General features: G+C 50.4%; 1 protein-coding gene and 1 long non-coding RNA gene across 3 annotated transcripts; both read right to left on the bottom strand.

Annotated features, from left to right (window-relative positions):
* Positions 1 to 10549: 10549 nt before the first annotated feature.
* LOC148221381 (uncharacterized) lies at positions 10550 to 11780 on the bottom strand. The gene is made up of 2 exons (XR_015808216.1): positions 11659 to 11780; positions 10550 to 10750 (listed from the first exon to the last, which is right to left on the bottom strand). It is a non-coding gene; the product is annotated as an uncharacterized LOC148221381 (long non-coding RNA).
* A 1907-nt stretch (positions 11781 to 13687) lies between these two features.
* Positions 13688 to 17208, bottom strand: LOC148221380 (nucleolar pre-ribosomal-associated protein 1-like). 2 transcript variants are annotated; one of them, XM_088178034.1, is made up of 4 exons: positions 16829 to 17159; positions 14836 to 14944; positions 14626 to 14742; positions 13688 to 13987 (listed from the first exon to the last, which is right to left on the bottom strand). In XM_088178034.1, exons 2-4 carry the CDS (start codon positions 14839 to 14841, stop codon positions 13838 to 13840), a joined length of 273 nt encoding a protein of 90 aa, XP_088034160.1. In that variant the 5' UTR covers positions 14842 to 14944; positions 16829 to 17159; the 3' UTR covers positions 13688 to 13837. The 2 variants fall into 2 exon arrangements, 1 of the variants encoding a protein (XP_088034160.1); XR_015808215.1 differs by lacking the exon at positions 14836 to 14944 and having other exon boundaries at positions 13842 to 13987; positions 16829 to 17208.
* Between the last annotated feature and the right edge of the window lie 364 nt (positions 17209 to 17572).

Raw genomic sequence — 17572 nt, 5'->3', positions numbered from 1 at the left:
TTTCTTCTGCATTATGGCAAGCCTTTGTTTTAGCTTGACAGCTTTCTTGAAACTTAAATTTACGCATGTGTCCAAAGACATTTGCAATTCCAGAAATTGGTAGGCACATCATATGGAAAGTAAATAACATTCTCGAGAGGGAGTTGCTTTGTTACTGAGGGGATGAAAAGCAAGGCTAGAGGTAGTAGAACTACCCAAGAAATTGGACTTAACGCAGCTTTTACAAGGCTCAAAGTAGCCATACCGAGATGTTTGAGCTAAAAGCCCCAGTTACCAGACTTACAGGCCTAATAGTTATCACCACACCACATTCCCTGGTTGCAGTATTTTTAACAGCAGTGCAGAACGCTACTGAAAATTATTTTTAGGTTGAATTGTTCTCTCCCCTCACTGCCTGTGTAGCTGTTAGAGGCTTCCAGGAGGCTGGGGAAGCAGACTGCTGGTTTCACTTCCAGACAGGTCACTTCCGTGGTCTGCTGGAGGGCACTTTGAAGCCCGTGTCCTTTTCTTGCTCTATTGTATCTGACAACTTTCCTCCCCCACGTCTGTTTTTTAGCGGGCAGCATTTTTGGAGGGCCAGTCAAAGACCTCAGGCTCCGAGAGAATTCGTCTGCTTTGCTCTGTTTATGTGTGCAACAGATGGGAGCAGCAACTAAGTCAAGTAGTAACTTCTGAGCTGCCCAGTTATCAGTAAACCAAAATATTCTTTTGTGACTCTCGCCAGACGAACATATCATCCTATCCGAGTCACACACTGCCCCTCTGGCATTTTCCAGTCAGACAAAGAATTCCTGGCCCCTTGCATGAACCTCAGCTCTCCACCTTGTTCCAGAAAGAGTTCTAGATCCAAGGCCCAGTGAGCCAGCTACCCTTTGCTGCCCTGAGCAGTATGGAAACAGCCAAGCCCCAGCCCTGCAGCCCTGCCTAACTCGCCTTTGCCTCCCAAACCTGAACCTTTTCCTTGGCTGTGGCATCCTCACTCATGCAATCCTGAAGACAAAAATCTGATTTGGCAGGTGAGGCCGTTTCTAACGCAAAAGCTTCACCAAGGTTTCTCTTCCAACTTCAGCCTTAAACAGTCCTGTCCTCCTCAGACAGCCCCCACCTCCAGCCTTTAGCTGTAAATACTTACTGGTTTATAGCTAATGCTTGCCACCCCTCAAAATTAAGTCTTTTGATATGCATTTACATCCCTCCCTAACCATGTCCTCATCACCCTTCCCAAACTCAGCCTCATCTCCAGGCCTAGAACCTCTCCCTAGGTGAGGGACTGTCCTCGGGTAGGAGTGCTGACAGACCTGTGCATGAGCCCAGCTGCATAGCCCGTGCTAATCCCAGCCCAGCTCTAGCCTTTAAACCCACTGGGGCTTTGGTACTGGAGGCCCAGTTACAGTAACCCCTGTGGCCGTTCCGCTTCCAGGCCATCTGTGAGTTGTGATCCCCCACCCTACACCACTTTGGTGAGAAATGCATTCCTTTCTTACAATAAAGTTTTCATTTTATGTCTAAATTCAAGCATTCCGAGAAAACGTGTAGCAATTATATCAAGACAGACATGACAGGCACCAACATTAGTCTTTCATTACACACTTTTCATGCCTTCTCTCCACAGATTTCTTTGAGGCAACTCTGACTCCTTTTCTCACAGGCAGCTCCACACAGCCCCGACTCCTCCTCTCCTCTGTACGACTGGCTAAACCCCAGCCTGTCCCTTCCCCAGCCACCTGAGCCTGTCTGTCCCACACACAGCATCCTCTCACCTTGTCCATCCCTTGCACGGCCACGTGTCCCTTCCTCCTCGCAGCACAGCCAGCAGGCTCCAGCCCACACTGCAGCAGGCTCTGCACCTCCAGCTGGAGCTGTGCTTAGTGAAACTGGCAGCCAGCTGACCCACGCTTTTATAACAACCAGCCTCACTGGGCAGGCAAGGCTGTTTCCACTCCTTGCTAGTCAGTACAGCTGTAACTCGTTGGCAACTAGTGCCTTCTGCACTATCCTTACAAACTATTCTCCTACAGAAATGGACCGGAATTCCGCGGGGATTTTCCGGGGATTCCGGGGGGATTTTCTCGGGAATTCCGGGGGGATTTTCCAGGGGATTCCGGGGGGATTTTCTGGGGGATTCCGGGGGGATTTTATCGGGGGTTCCTGGGGGATATTCCCGGGGATTCCGGGGGGATTTTATCGGGGATTCTGGGCATATTTTCTCGCGGATTCCGGGGAGATTTTCTGGGGGATTCCGGGGGGATTTTTCCCGGGAAATCCGGGGGGATTTTCCCCGCGATTCCAGGGGGATTTTCCAGGGGATGCCGGGCATATTTTCTCGGGGATTCCTGGGGGATTTTCCAAGGGATTCCATGGGGATTTTCCAGGGGATTCCTGGGGGATTTTCCCGAGGATTCCGGGGGGATTTTCACGGGGATTCCGGGGGGATTTTCACTGGGATTCCGGGGCGATTTTCTCAGGGAATTCCGGGGGATTTTCTCGGGAATTCCGGGAGGATTTTCAGGAGTATTCCGGGGGGATTTTCCCGAGTATTCCGGGGGGATTTTTTCGGGGGATTCCGGAGGGATTTTCCCGGGGTATCCGGGGTGATTTTACGAGGAATTCCGGGGGGATTTTCCCGAGTGTTCCGGGGGGATTTCCTCGGGGATTACGGGATGATTTTCTCGGGCAATTCCGGGGGATGTTCTCGGGTATTCCGGGGCCATTATCTCGGTGATTCCGGGGAGATTTTCTCGGGGATTCCGAGATTATTTTCCCGGGGAAGTCATGGGGATTTTCCCGGGGATTCCGGGGGGATATTCGCGGGGATACCGGGGGATTCTCTCGGAGATTCCGGGGGGATTTTCATGGGGATTCCGGGGTATTTTCTCCTGGATTCCGGGGAATTTTCCGTGGATTCCTGGGGGATTTTGCCGAGTATTTCGGGAGAATTTTCTCGGGGATTCCGGGGTGATTTTCCCGGGAAATTCCATGGGGATTTTCTCGGGGATTCCCGGGGGATTTTCCCGAGTATTCCGGGGGATTTTTTCGGGGAGTCCGGAGGGATTTTCCCGGGGATTCCAGGGGGATTTTACGAGGAATTCCGGGGGATTTTCTCGGGGATTCCGGGGGGATTTTCCCGGGAATTCCGGGGGGATTTTCCAGGGGATTTCGTGGGGATTATGCCGGGGAGTCTGGGGCTATTTTCGCGGGGATTCCGGGAGGTTTTTCTCGGGGATTCCGGGGGGATTTTCCCGCGGAATTCCGGGGGGATTTTCTGGGGGATTCCGGGGGGATTTTATCGGCGATTCCTGGGGGATATTCCCGGGGATTCCGGGGGGATTTTATCGGGGATTCTGGGCATATTTTCTCGCGGATTCCGGGGGGATTTTCTCAGGGATTCCGGGGAGATTTTATCGGGGATTCCGGGGGGATTTTTCCCGGGAAATCCGGGGGGATTTTCCCCGCGATTCCAGGGGGATTTTCCAGGGGATTCCGGGCATATTTTCTCGGGGATTCCTGGGGGATTTTCCAAGGGATTCCATGGGGATTATCCAGGGGATTCCAGGGGGATTTTCTCGGGGATACCTGGGGGATTTTCCCGGGGATTCCTGGGGGATTTTCCGGGGATTCCGGGGGAATTTTCCAGGGGATTCGGGGCCGATTTTCGCGGGGATTCTGGGGGGATTTTCCCTGGGATTGCGGGGGGATTTTCCCTGGCAATTCCAGGGGATTTTCCCGGGGATCTCGGGGTGAGTATCCCGGGGATTCGGGGGGCATTTTCCGAGGATTCCGGGGGGATTTTCACGGGGATTCCGGGGGGATTTTCACTGGGATTCCGGGGCGATTTTCTCAGGGAATTCCGGGGGATTTTCTCGGGAATTCCGGGAGGATTTTCAGGAGTATTCCGGGGGGATTTTCCCGAGTATTCCGGGGGGATTTTTTCGGGGGATTCCGGAGGGATTTTCCCGGGGTATCCGGGGTGATTTTACGAGGAATTCCGGGGGGATTTTCCCGAGTGTTCCGGGGGGATTTCCTCGGGGATTACGGGATGATTTTCTCGGGCAATTCCGGGGGATGTTCTCGGGTATTCCGGGGCCATTATCTCGGTGATTCCGGGGAGATTTTCTCGGGGATTCCGAGATTATTTTCCCGGGGAAGTCATGGGGATTTTCCCGGGGATTCCGGGGGGATATTCGCGGGGATACCAGGGGATTCTCTCGGAGATTCCGGGGGGATTTTCATGGGGATTCCGGGGTATTTTCTCCTGGATTCCGGGGAATTTTCCGTGGATTCCTGGGGGATTTTGCCGAGTATTTCGGGAGAATTTTCTCGGGGATTCCGGGGTGATTTTCCCGGGAAATTCCATGGGGATTTTCTCGGGGATTCCCGGGGGATTTTCCCGAGTATTCCGGGGGATTTTTTCGGGGAGTCCGGAGGGATTTTCCCGGGGATTCCAGGGGGATTTTACGAGGAATTCCGGGGGATTTTCTCGGGGATTCCGGGGGGATTTTCCCGGGAATTCCGGGGGGATTTTCCAGGGGATTTCGTGGGGATTATGCCGGGGAGTCTGGGGCTATTTTCGCGGGGATTCCGGGAGGTTTTTCTCGGGGATTCCGGGGGGATTTTCCCGCGGAATTCCGGGGGGATTTTCTGGGGGATTCCGGGGGGATTTTATCGGCGATTCCTGGGGGATATTCCCGGGGATTCCGGGGGGATTTTATCGGGGATTCTGGGCATATTTTCTCGCGGATTCCGGGGGGATTTTCTCAGGGATTCCGGGGAGATTTTATCGGGGATTCCGGGGGGATTTTTCCCGGGAAATCCGGGGGGATTTTCCCCGCGATTCCAGGGGGATTTTCCAGGGGATTCCGGGCATATTTTCTCGGGGATTCCTGGGGGATTTTCCAAGGGATTCCATGGGGATTATCCAGGGGATTCCAGGGGGATTTTCTCGGGGATACCTGGGGGATTTTCCCGGGGATTCCTGGGGGATTTTCCGGGGATTCCGGGGGAATTTTCCAGGGGATTCGGGGCCGATTTTCGCGGGGATTCTGGGGGGATTTTCCCTGGGATTGCGGGGGGATTTTCCCTGGTAATTCCAGGGGATTTTCCCGGGGATCTCGGGGTGAGTATCCCGGGGATTCGGGGGGCATTTTCCGGGGATTCCGGGGGGATTTTGTCGGGGATTCCGGGGGGATTTTCCAGGGGATTCCGGGGGGATTTTCCAGGGGATTCCGGGCATATTTTCCCGAGTATTACGGGCGAATTTTCTCGGGGATTCCGGGGAGATTTTCTTGGGGATTCCGGGGGGGCTTTCACGGGGATTTCTGGGGGATTTTCGCCTGGATTCCGGGGGGATTTTCCCGGGGATTCCGGGAGGAATTTCTCGGGGAGTCCGGGGGAATTTTCCAGGGGAATTCCGGGGGATTTTCTCGGGGATTCCGGGGGGATTTTCCATCGGACTCCGGGTTGATTTTCCCGGGGACTCCGGGGGATTTTCTCGGGGATTTCTGGAGGATTTTCCCGGGAATTCCGGGCGGATTTTCTCGTGGATTCCGGGAGGATTTCCCCGGGGAATTCCGAGGGATTTTCAGGGGAATCCGGGGGGATTTTCTCGGGGATTCCGGGGGGATTTTCTCGGGGATTCAGGGGGGATTTTCCAGGGGATTCCGGGGGGATTTTTCTCGGGGATTCCGGGGAGATTTTCTCGCGTATTCCCGGGGCATTTTCCTGGAGATTCCAGGGGGATTTTATCGGGGATTCCGGGGGGATTATCCAGGGGATTCCGGGGGGTTTTTCCAGGGGATTCCGGGGGGATTTTCCCGAGTATTCCGGGGGGAATTTTTCGGGGGATTCCGGAGGGATTTTCCCGGGGTATCCGGGGTGATTTTACGAGGAATTCCGGGGGGATTTTCCCGAGTGTTCCGGGGGGATTTCCTCGGGGATTACGGGATGATTTTCTCGGGCAATTCCGGGGGATGTTCTCGGGTATTCCGGGGCCATTATCTCGGTGATTCCGGGGAGATTTCCTCGGGGATTCCGAGATTATTTTCCCGGGGAATTCATGGGGATTTTCCCGGGGATTCCGGGGGGATATTCGCGGGGATTCCGGGGGATTTTCATGGGGATTCCGGAGGGATTTTCCCAGGGAATTCCTGGAAGAATTTCTCGGGTTTTCCGGGGCGATTTTCCCGGGGAATCCGGGGGGATTTTCTCGGGGATTCCGGGGGGATTTTGCCGAGTATTCCGGGGGGATTTTCACGTGGATTCCGGGGGGATTTTCTCGAGGATTTCGGGAGGATTTTCCCGGAGATACCGGGTGGATTTTCTCGGGGATTCCGGGAGGATTTTCCCGAATATTCCGGGGGGATATTCTCGGGGATTCCGGGGGGATTTTCCCGAGTATTTCGGGGGGGTTTTCTCGGGGATTCCGTGGGGATTTCCCCGGGGATTCCGGGGGGATTTTCCCGAGTATTCCGGGGCGATTTTCCCGAGGAATTCCGGGGGGATTTTCTCGGGGATTCCGGGGGGATTTTCTCGGGGATTCCCGGGGGATTTTCCCGGGGAATTCCGGGGGGATTTTCCCGGGGAATTCCGGGGGGATTTTCTCGGGGATTCCGGGGGGATTATCCAGGGGATTCCGGGGGGATATTGCAGAGTATTCCGGGGGGATTTTCCGGGGAATCTGGGGGGATTTTCTCGGGGATTCCGGGGGAATCTTCCAGGGGATTCGGGGCGGATTTTCTCGGGGATTCCGGGGAGATTATCCCGGGGATTTCGGGGAGATTTTCTGGGGGATTCCTGGGGGATTTTCTCGGGGATAGCGGACGGATTATCACGGGGATTCCGGGATGAGTTTCTCGGGGAATTCAGGGGGATTTTCCCGGGGAATTCCGGGGGATTTTCTCGGGGATTCCGGGGGGATTTTCCCGGGGATTCCCGGGGATTTTCTCTCGGATTTTTTTCCCCAATTTTTCAAGCATTTTTTCCCGCAATTTTCGTGGATTTTTCCCAAATTTTCCCCATTTCTCACTGATTTTTTTCCCCATTTCTCAATGATTTTTGCCCCAATTTATCAAAGATTTTTTTCCCCATTTCTCACTGATGTTTTTCCCCATTTCCCCCCCATTTCTCACTGATTTTTATCCCCCATTTTTCAATGATTTTTCCCCATTTCTCTCTGATTTTTTCCCCATTTCACCATGATGTTTTCCCCATTTCTCACTGATTTTTCCGTTGATTTTTCATGGATTTTTCCCCCCATTTTTCGTGGATTTTTTCCCCATTTTTCCCCATTTCTCACTGATTTTTTTCCCCCGTTTATCACTCCTTTTTCCCCATTTTTCCCCATTTCTCACTGATTTTTTCCGCCATTTTTCATGGATGTTTCCCCCAATTTTCATGGATATTTCCTGATTTTCCCCCCCATTTGTCACTGATATTTGCCCCCATTTCTCTCGGAATTATTCCCCCCATTTTTCATGCATTTTCCCGCCCATTAATCACTGATTTTTTTCCCCATTTCTCACTGATTTTTATCCCCCACTTCTGACTGATTTTTCCCAATTTTTCGTTGATCTTTTTCCCCATTCCTCACCGATTTTTCCCCCATTTCTCTCTGATTTTTCCATCATTTTTCATGGGTTTTCCCCCCCATTTCTCACTGATTTTACCCCATTTCTCACTGATTTTATTAATGTTTGTATTTCTATTTCTAATTATGTTTATATTTATATTTATTATTATTGTTTTGCATGTTTATGATTATGTTTATGATTATGTTTATGTTTATATCTATGCAGGTTAACGTTTGTGCATGTTTATATTTATGCATATTTATTTTTATGCCGGCGAACGCGGGCAGGCGTTTTATGTAGACCCCTATCCGCCGGGGTCCTAGAGAGGCCGCCATCTTGAGCGTGTCGGGACTCTCAAAATGGCGCCTCGGGCGGCACCCCGCCTGACCTTCCCAAAATGGCGGCAGAAAGGGCGGGAAAAAATCAGGACCCCGGTGTGTAGGCATAAAATGCCTGATTACATCGCCGACGCCGATCCGCTCGCCGACAATTTTCCCGGATGTGTCAGAGCGTGCCGACAACGGCCGCGCGGTCCGCGGTGCCGCGGGCGTGAGGGCGCGGCGGGCGCGGGCAGGCGTTTTACGTAGACGCCTATCCGCCGGGGTCCTAGAGAGGCCGCCATCTTGAGTGTGTCCGCACTCTCAAAATGGCGGCTCGGGCGGTACCCCGCCTGACCTTCCCAAAATGGCGGCAGAAAGGGCGGGAAAAAATCAGGACCCCGGTGTGTAGGCATAAGATGCCTGATTACATCGCCGACGCCGATCCGCTCGTCGCCAATTTTCCCGGACGTTTCAGAGCGTGCCGACAACGGCCGCGCGGTCCGCGGTGCCGCGGGCGTGAGGGCGCCGGCGGGCGCGGGCAGGCGTTTTACGTAGACCCCTATCCGCCGGGGTCCTAGAGAGGCCGCCATCTTGAGTGTGTCCGCACTCTCAAAATGGCGCCTCGGGCGGCACCCCGCCTGACCTTCCCAAAATGGCGGCAGAAAGGGCGGGAAAAAATCAGGACCCCGGTGTGTCGGCATAAGATGCCTGATTACATCGCCGACGCCGATCCGCTCGCCGCCAATTTTCCCGGACGTTTCAGAGCGTGCCGACAACGGCCGCGCGGTCTGCGGTGCCGCGGGCGTGAGGGCGCCGGCGGGCGCGGGCAGGCGTTTTACGTAGACGCCTATCCGCCGGGGTCCTAGAGAGGCCGCCATCTTGAGCGCTGCCGCAGGGCTGGGTCCCGGCCCGCGGGCCCTTCCGCCATCCTGAGAGGGGCACGGTGCAGTACCCGCCTGTGTCCACACGGCGGCAGCACTGCCGCCCAACTCAGCCCGGCACTGCCGCCCTGTCAGGGACAGACAAAGAAGGGAGAGAGTTCCAAGCACCAGAGTCCCCACCCGTCATAAAATCCTCTCAATGAACGCCCCAAAAAAACCCCGACCCAAACTAAAAATGCCCTGCCTCTGACCAAATGAAAAAAAAACCCTTTTATATATAGAAATCATCTATTTTTTAATATTTAATTTATAGTCATAATCTAGACATATTTCATATATTCAATTTAATTGCTATTCTATTTATCATATATACAATATTATTTTATTATTCATTATATACATAGATTTATATTACTAATGTTATTTCTATTTTATCTATATCCATCTATATTTGTAGGTTCATAGTTTTTAATATTATTTATTTAAAAGCTCTGCCTCTAACCAAATAGAAACAAAAAACTCCATTATTTTAAATTCTATTTGAATATATTTTTCTATTTAGTTTTCATATTTATATCTGTAGATTTATATGTCTATATTGTGTATTCTATATTTATATACTATTTAATGTAGTTTTTACTAGTATATTAATATACTAGATGCTATTTACATTCTATTATAACATACTATTTAATATAACATATTAAAATCGATAAATTATTTATATTACATACTACATACATGTATTTTATATTTATATTTATTTCTATAGATTTATACTTACATATATATATGCATATATAGTTATAATAATTTTATGTCAGTATCTATTTTTGCATATTTGTATATTTTTGCCAATATTATTTATATTATTTATTAAAAACCCTCCTCTAACCAAATAAAAAACAATAAAACATTCCTTTTAAAGTCTAAATATTTATATATTTCTATTTTCATAACAAAATATAATGTAATGTAATATATTTATATATTGGTTTCTTATATTTGCTTATATATTTTTATTCTTTATCTTTTATATTTACAGTATCTATAAAAAAACCCTACCTCTATCCAAACACAAACCAATAAAACATTCCTTTTAGACTATATTTAGCTGTTTTTTAAGGTTCTGTTTTTCATGCATTCTACACCCACCCCTCCCTCTCAATGTTCTGGCACCCACCATGACCCCCCCCATGCCCGACTCACCTGCTCCTCCAGCGCAGCCCGGCTCCCTCTCCCAGGGACCTTGGGGTGCCCCAAACCACGTCGGAGCCCCCCTCAGCCTTTTTTCCTCACCCCAAAGAAGGCACAGAACGACTCCAACTGCCCTGGACAGCAGCAGGGCACTTGACTGCAACCCCTCCCATGTGTCCATCCCACAGAAAGTGACTCTGCTGACACCAGAAAAGGGAGGGCAACCCCCACAAGGGCTGAAGTTCCTCCCCAGCCCTGCAGACACAGGGGACAAGGGGCAGAAAGGAGGAGGGGCAGCAGAGAGGACACGGGAAGAAAATCAACATCAAGGTGCACGATGAAATGGAACCCCCACCAAAAAAAAAGAAGAAGAAAAATGAAAACGAAAAATAACCAAAAAACGAAAAGAAACCCCTGGCATGCTGGATGGGCAGCACAAGAGGGAGGGATTAAAAATGAACAGGGACAGTGTCCTGGTTTTGGGCAAATTTGGGGGAAAACCTCCAGAAGGAGCCCCCAGACAGCAAACCCCACGACTCCTCCCCCCCACCCCATCGGGTTCGGGAAGAATTTCCTCGGAGAAGAGTGGGAGAAAAAAACCTCTTTATTTAACAAGCAAGACACTCCCCAGCACAGGGAAAAAAGACAACACCAGCTGACAAAAAACTCTTTCACCGTTCTGAAGGGATGACGAGTTCAGTCTCTCTGGCGAGTGGTCGCCCAGTTATCAGTCTCTGGCGCTTGGGAATGGCTGCTGCAGGTGACAGAGTGTAGACTCCCGGTGTTTCTTGGGGTTTCCCAGGTCCCCGTCCGGAACAGGTTCAGATGGTATCCAGGAGAGGGAGGGGACGGGGTGGAAGAGAAAACAGTCCAGGGAAAAAGTTGGACTGCCTAGCTGAACTAACTAATAAGAAAAAAGCAAGGGCAAAGCGAAGGAAAGAAAAAGAGGCAGAAGCGAGCAAGCAGGCAAGCAAGCAGGCAAGCAAGCAAGCAAGCAAGCAAGCAGGCAAGCAAGCAAGCAAGCAAACCGAGCTAAAACCTCTCCTAAAACCTCTCCTAAACATAGACCATGGGGGAGGTGAGCCGGCTGATAACAAGACAAAACAAAGCTTCACTCTCAGAGTCAGTCCTGGAAGCACAGGACATAATACCAAACATAATCAGGACACATGATTGGAGATAGAAACACCATAACATCACCCTAGGACAGACAGTGACCGGGACACAAGGATCCCACGGGAAACAACGGCACAGGGAGCACCACAGAGGCACAGAGAAGGACGGAGAAAAGACAGAGAGTGCCAAACACACAGCAAGGACTGAGGGGTACCATGACAAAGAGGGAACCCAGGAGCCAGAGAGGAAGCGAGCACAGCCCGTGCGGGGCGGGCAAAGACGGGCAAGGAGCAGCACAGGCACGGAGACAGAGAGGCACGGCCAGCAGGACAGAGGCTCACCAGGAGAGGGGCACAGGAAGGGAGGAGCACCGGGCAGCGCTCCTTTAGGACAAGAATATTCACACACACAAGCAATTCTCTCATTTGCACCTCATTCTTATTTCACACACCCCCCCCCCCCCAATAAAAAATTCAGCTCATAGCACAGGCAGCTCTGGCTTTTCCCTGCACAGTATTTCTACCAAGGACCTGGGCACAGCACGCGGTCGCGAGTCACCTGAATCAATCCTGATTTAACATTTCAAAGCTTCTCCTTCTGGCACTGCACCTTCTCAGACCCGGGCTGCCATGTTCCACTCCCCTCATGGCCACATTCAAGAACAACTGTTGCCATTCTGCAGAGAATTCCCAATATGACTCACATATTATCAGTGGGCAGAAAACTCTTTGGGCTTCAGTTCCACCTCTCACCTGTTCCACGTGGAGGGAGGACAGGCATTTGTCACACATCACAGCAGCAGTGATGGATCAAGGCTTTTTTTTTTTTTTTTTTTTTTTGATTGAATAAAAGGGTAAGAAAAACAAACCAGGTCTCATACAAATGTCTTGAAACACCATTAAAGCTTTTTAAACCCAAGGAGACCATCGTGATTCCCGACTTCAGTCTTCTATCCATACTGGTTTTGGCATCATGAAATCAATCAGAGTCTTTTAAGAAATACTAAATCATCATGACTAAACCCCGGGCTCCTGGTCATTTGCACTTACAGCCCCTTGTAGGAAGCTCTCCAGCCTTTTTTTCCCATCCTACGTTGGACAGAGGATGGCTGTGAACCGCACGCCTCCGCACAAACAGTCCTGCCGGTTCCTCAAAAAGTTTAAAATGCCTGTGATAAAAATGATAGAAAGTAATACTGCCTCTCAGACTGTGCAAGAAATGGGAAGTTGGACTTTCAATGTCCCACTGAGAGATGCCGAATAAAAGCTTCCCCATGAGCTCGCACAGAGTAGTAACATTTCTTGGACGAAACTAAACTAAGATTTTTTTTTGACCAAACAAGATAGGTCTGTATGAGAACAGCTCAGGAGGCTTTCAGGGCTTGCAGTGATGCTGGCAGAGCACAGAACGTTAAAGATGAAGTCTTAACTCCCTGAATTAATGCCCTGTGGTAGCCAAATCTTTTTGCAAAGACACATAAGACTTGCTTCTCCTTGTTTCCGAGTTCCCAAGCCGTCCTGTAATTCCTCACCTGCACTAGTGCAGACCAATCTGCCGTGGGCAAGGAACAGATCCGGCTCCTGAGCTCCAAGCCACGTGTCCCCGATGGAAACCCAAGTCAGGAATACAAAAACATCTGTGGAAGAAAGACGAGAGAAAAATCAGAAGACACAGATATTCTTCTATTCCCACACAGAAATACCGAGCCAAGCTGTTTACCTCTGGGACTCTGTTTTAAAACAGCTCCCCAGCTCTGTTCCTAGATGGAAAACGTGGAGTGGCTTTGCCCATGCAAAGCCAATGAGCCTCCTCACAAGAAGGAACAAACCAGTTTCCTGCTAAATCAGACACCTGGAAATCTCACCTGTCACATGCTGTCATGGACCAGCAAGAGGGATCAGCATCCAGGCCCACGTGGACTTGTTCATTCCTGGCTTCTAATGCAGCAGGGACAACAGCACTGAAGGGAAATGATCACGTCTTCATTTAAAGAGAACCCAACTTCTTCATCAAAGCCATCACTGTCCTCGAGCAGGACATCCACCATATCCAGGACATCTAATAAGTGAAGAAAAACATCAAAGCAAGAATCCAGACTAACAGGAAAAACAACAGACGTAGAATGCAACACTCCAGGAATACAAGGCATCTTTTTAATTCTTTTTAATTAAAAAAAAATAATAAAAAATAAAAAAAAGGATGAAAGCCACATTTGTCACACAATACAACGTTAAGTGCAACCCCTAAATTACAGCTGAACCTTCACTCTGCCTTTCAATGCTGCTGTCCAGCACGGAGCAGCTGCGGCTGCTCCTGGATCCCTGGATGTGTCCAAAGCCAGGCAGGACACTGGGGCTTGGAGCAGCCCGGGCTACTGAAAGGTGTCCCTGTTCATGGCAGGGCTGGAACTGGATGAGATTTAAGGAGCCTTGCCGGCCAAACCACTCTGGGATTCCATGACTCTGTCAACAGTCCCAGGCAGAAGGGCTAGATTTCCATTTGAGTTCAAAAACGCTGCTGCAAGAGCATGAAGAGAGATTTCAAATACCGTTCAAGTGGCACAGCCACGGCAGAAATTACTTTCAGAGGTAAAGCGGCAACTTGGCAATTCCACTTCGACTTCTGATACCAAGAACACGTGGAGAGCTGAATCCTGGAGGGCCCTTACTTAACAGGATTGCCAGAGTTATCCATCCCCAGTTTGCTGATTAGGGCTAGAAAGTGTATCCCCAAGTCATGGAGTTGGGATGTTGACAGGTTACCACATACCATCAATGTGAGAGACGGGGATGCTGATGTTATCAGAGTCCTGTTTAAACAGAGCCACCTGGAGCGTGCTGGCTGCCTGAACCAGGTCTGCTGCCTTGTCAGTGTAGGGACAGGGGTTGGTCACCAGCTTCAGCAGGATCTGTCAGCAAAGGTGGGGAGAAAGGTAAGTGCACCTGCTGGCTGGCAAGTGCAGGGGAACCACACGGTACTGAGAACGACCACGTGCTGAAAGCTGGGCAGCTTTTATGAGGACAACTTCCATAGCACTTCTGCAGGATTCTGTCTACAGTTCCTGCTCTACAGGCCACACTGATGGAAAAACAAAAACCCACCACAACTTGGCACCTAGACTGCGACCACACACCGAGTACCTGGGCAGACCACAGTGGAGGCAAAGCACTGGGCATTCAACATCCTGAAGAGTAAACAGCAAGTGTCACCTTTCCTTGTCAAGGACCACCATCTACTGAGCTCTGATAATGTTGGCACCTAAAGAGGAGATCAAAGCTACCCACACCTACACCACTCTACCCTTACACCGACAATGCTGTAATAACAGCTGATCTTTTTGGATTTCATTTTCCTACAAATCATTTGGCTGCCCTCCCACTGAACACAAGAAGGATGCCACCTCCGTATAAAGAATCCCAAACAAGGCTTTTCTCAGAATTCATTCGCTGGTCTTTGACAGGTTTCTCAACAATAGCAACAAGACCTCCAGTTTCCACTAACACTATTCTTTGCATTTTTTTATCCAGCTGATTTGAACACCGTTACCTTTTCCAAAAACTGAATCACTGCTTCCTTCTGGTCTTCTTTTGTATTATCCAAGTGCTCCAGCCAAATTGAAAGCTCCTTCCACGTGTACTCAAACGCTCCACTGTCACGTAAAACCTGTCCAGGAAACAAAGGAGAAGGTGTGTAAATAAACCTCAAAACACCTAAAATACAAAACCCCGAGGGATGCAGATCTTTTTCTATAGTTACCTTCATGCTTCCTTCTTTTAGGAACGAAAAGAAGAGCAGGTTGATGAGGAGTCGTATCTGCCGCTCTCCTCACCCTCAGTTCACAAGAGGCTCACTAGGGGGACTTCAGCTGCATAGTGGACAATAAAAATCCTACTTCTGTAATTTCTGGAAAGCAGGTTATACTGCTTTCAGAGGGCCGTACAGCTTTCTATCATCACAGGCAGTTAAAAAAAAAAAAAGCACCTTCAAAATAGCCTGTAGGGGAGTTTTAGAAAACTACCGATGAAACAGAGGAAAATCATTGCTAAATTAAACCTGAATCAGGCTACTTGTACTTAAAGCAATCAGGCAGACGGATGAACAGTCACATAAATGAGCAGTGGGCTGTGACCACAGCAAGGTCCAGAGAGAAGTGCAAGTTGCTGGGGGTGGTGAGGAAGACCAACAAGTCCCACACCCTAGAGACAGGCTTTGACGTGCCTAGAAACTTCCCCCCGCTTTCCTGCTCTCCAAATTCAGGCTCTGACTGCGAGCACCCAAACTCGGTGACCCCGAGCTCCAGCTCTACAAGCAAGAAAGGAGGAGGGAGAAGAGGAAGGAATCCGAGTGACACCATGGTTCAGCTCCCTCCCCCTAAGGCCCAGCAAGAGAGGAAACCTTGCCCAGCTTCCCGACCCTGGCACCTACGTTGGACGACTGCAATTACACAGGATGAATCTGTGCCTTTGCTCCTCTCCACACATCAAATACAAGGAAGCCATCACAACTCATTTGTTCTACAGTTACTCCGTGTACAACACCAGCAGCTCTAAAAATAACTGCTGCTCACATCAGTCTGACAGGGGAATTCATTTCAAGCAAGAAAACATGAAGGAAAAAGGATTCATTATAATATAAGCGACTATTTTTGGCAGGGTCTGGAAACAGAAATGCACCTGCAGCTCTCACAAAACCGGGCAGGAACAGAATGTGAAATCCAAAAACGAGCCTTCAGTTACATGGCACTGTGCAGAAAAGTAAGTCCTTACCATCTATTCTTAGCAGCCTTTCTGCTGACGGAACTGCCCCAACTTCCCTGTTCCTGCTTTCCCTTCAGAGAAAATGCAAAGGACTGAAGTGGAAAGTGGACACAGGAACAAGTCAAGCAGTCCATGTTCCCACCTGGCAAAAGAATCCAAAACCATCAGAAAAACGGCACATTTTGAGCAGCTTTCGGTTGAGACATTCATTGCTGGGAGACCAAGTGAACCTGCCTTTAATCCCTTGCAAGGATCAAGGGCAACTAAACCCGAATTCAGTCACTGTAACTGGATTTTTTTCTTGGCAGGACAGTCTGCTTGCATTTATTCCTTATTCCTAGGGGTAAATCTCTACCCCTCCTTAGGTAACTAAAGGATGTCCTCTTTGAATAAGGTGCTAAAAACAGCAGCCTCTGGTGTCTGGTGGACTTCGAGCTGACCAGCTTTTTCTCAAAAGTCAAATAACTAATTTAAATATGCGGAGGGGGATGCTAATTTTCAAGACAAAAAGTCCTCCTTGCATCAAAGCTGGGATCAGACAATAACAGAGAGGACTACTCTGCAGGGCCAGAGGAAACCGGAGAAGACTTATGAAAGGCTAGAGTGCTGAAGCACAGATTAAAGAAACGCTGATAAAAAGTAAAAATCCAAAGTAATATCTTCTTGATCAATGTCAAGACCTTTGCAGGCACCAACTGCACTGATTTATTACAGTATCAGAATTCATTCAGCCTCGGGGGGGTGCGTAAACACGACAGACATTTTCTTTGCTCTTTCATCAACTGCTGCAGTGAAGTCCGTTCACAGCATTGATTTCTGTCAAATATTTCGTTACTAGCCGGTTATCTGACAGCAAATTTCAACAAGAGTCACAGGAAAGGAGACTGGTGACCACACAATCCTGCAGCAAAGGCAACTGCTTCAAGAAAAAATCGTACAATCCTGAAATTTCAGGCCAGTGAATATCCTGATATTTCAATTCCAAAGCTTACCTTAATGGTCTCGAGCTCCGGGGCTTGGAGGGGGGGTCGGTTCGGAAGGGCCGCCTCCGGAGGAGGGGATCCCGGGGGGAGTCAGGGGCCCGGGGAGGGGGGCGAGGCGGAGGGAGAGGAAAAAGGGGAAGATGAGGAGGAGGAAGAAGGGGGAGAGGGTTTGAGAGGAGGGGAAGCCCAAATCCGTGCTGTGTGCGGAGCTCCGACAGCACGCTGCAGCCCGCAGCTCAGTGTGAGCACGGGGCAGAGGAGGCGATTTCTGGGCATTCAATCACCCTGAGGCGGGCCCGGCACCGCCCCTGCAGCACCGTCCCCAGCACAGCTCGGTACCGCTCCGGGATCACCCGGCCCCGCCCCCGGTGCCGCCTGGGACCACTGGGGACCGCCCCTAAAGCACCGCCCCGGCCCCGCCCGGTCCCGTCCCCGGGACCTCCGTGCCCCGCCTCGCCAAGCCCCGGCTCCGCCCCGAGCCTGCCCGGGCTGCGCCGGCACCATCGCTGGCGGCCCCGCCCCTCTTCCCCGGGCCGAAGCGGGCTGAAGGAGATGTCCGCACGATTGGAAACGCCGCCGAAAATCGCACCCGTGGGATCGGTGTCGGCGTCGTGCGCAGGCATCCCACTAGAGCGAGCGGGCTCCTTGCTGTGCCACCCTCCTTTTGCAGCCAGAGTTAGAAGGTCGGGGGCGCGACACCCGAGCCGCCATCTTGGGAGAGGCAGGCGCGCAGTACCGCGCTCTGCCCACAGG

Source organism: Sturnus vulgaris, chromosome 23, assembly GCF_052056855.1.
Source record: "Sturnus vulgaris isolate bStuVul1 chromosome 23, bStuVul1.hap1, whole genome shotgun sequence".
NCBI classification, from domain to species: Eukaryota; Metazoa; Chordata; class Aves; order Passeriformes; family Sturnidae; genus Sturnus; species Sturnus vulgaris.
Note: the sequence above shows the minus strand (reverse complement) of the source record. Positions and strands in the feature narration are given on the sequence as shown.

What these genes read in the sequence shown, in the direction of transcription:
- LOC148221380 (XM_088178034.1), bottom strand. An exon ending in TGATTCAGTTTTTGGAAAAG is followed by an intron (nt 13,988 to 14,625) that starts GTAACGGTGTTC and finishes CTTTGCTGACAG; the next exon opens with ATCCTGCTGAAGCTGGTGAC.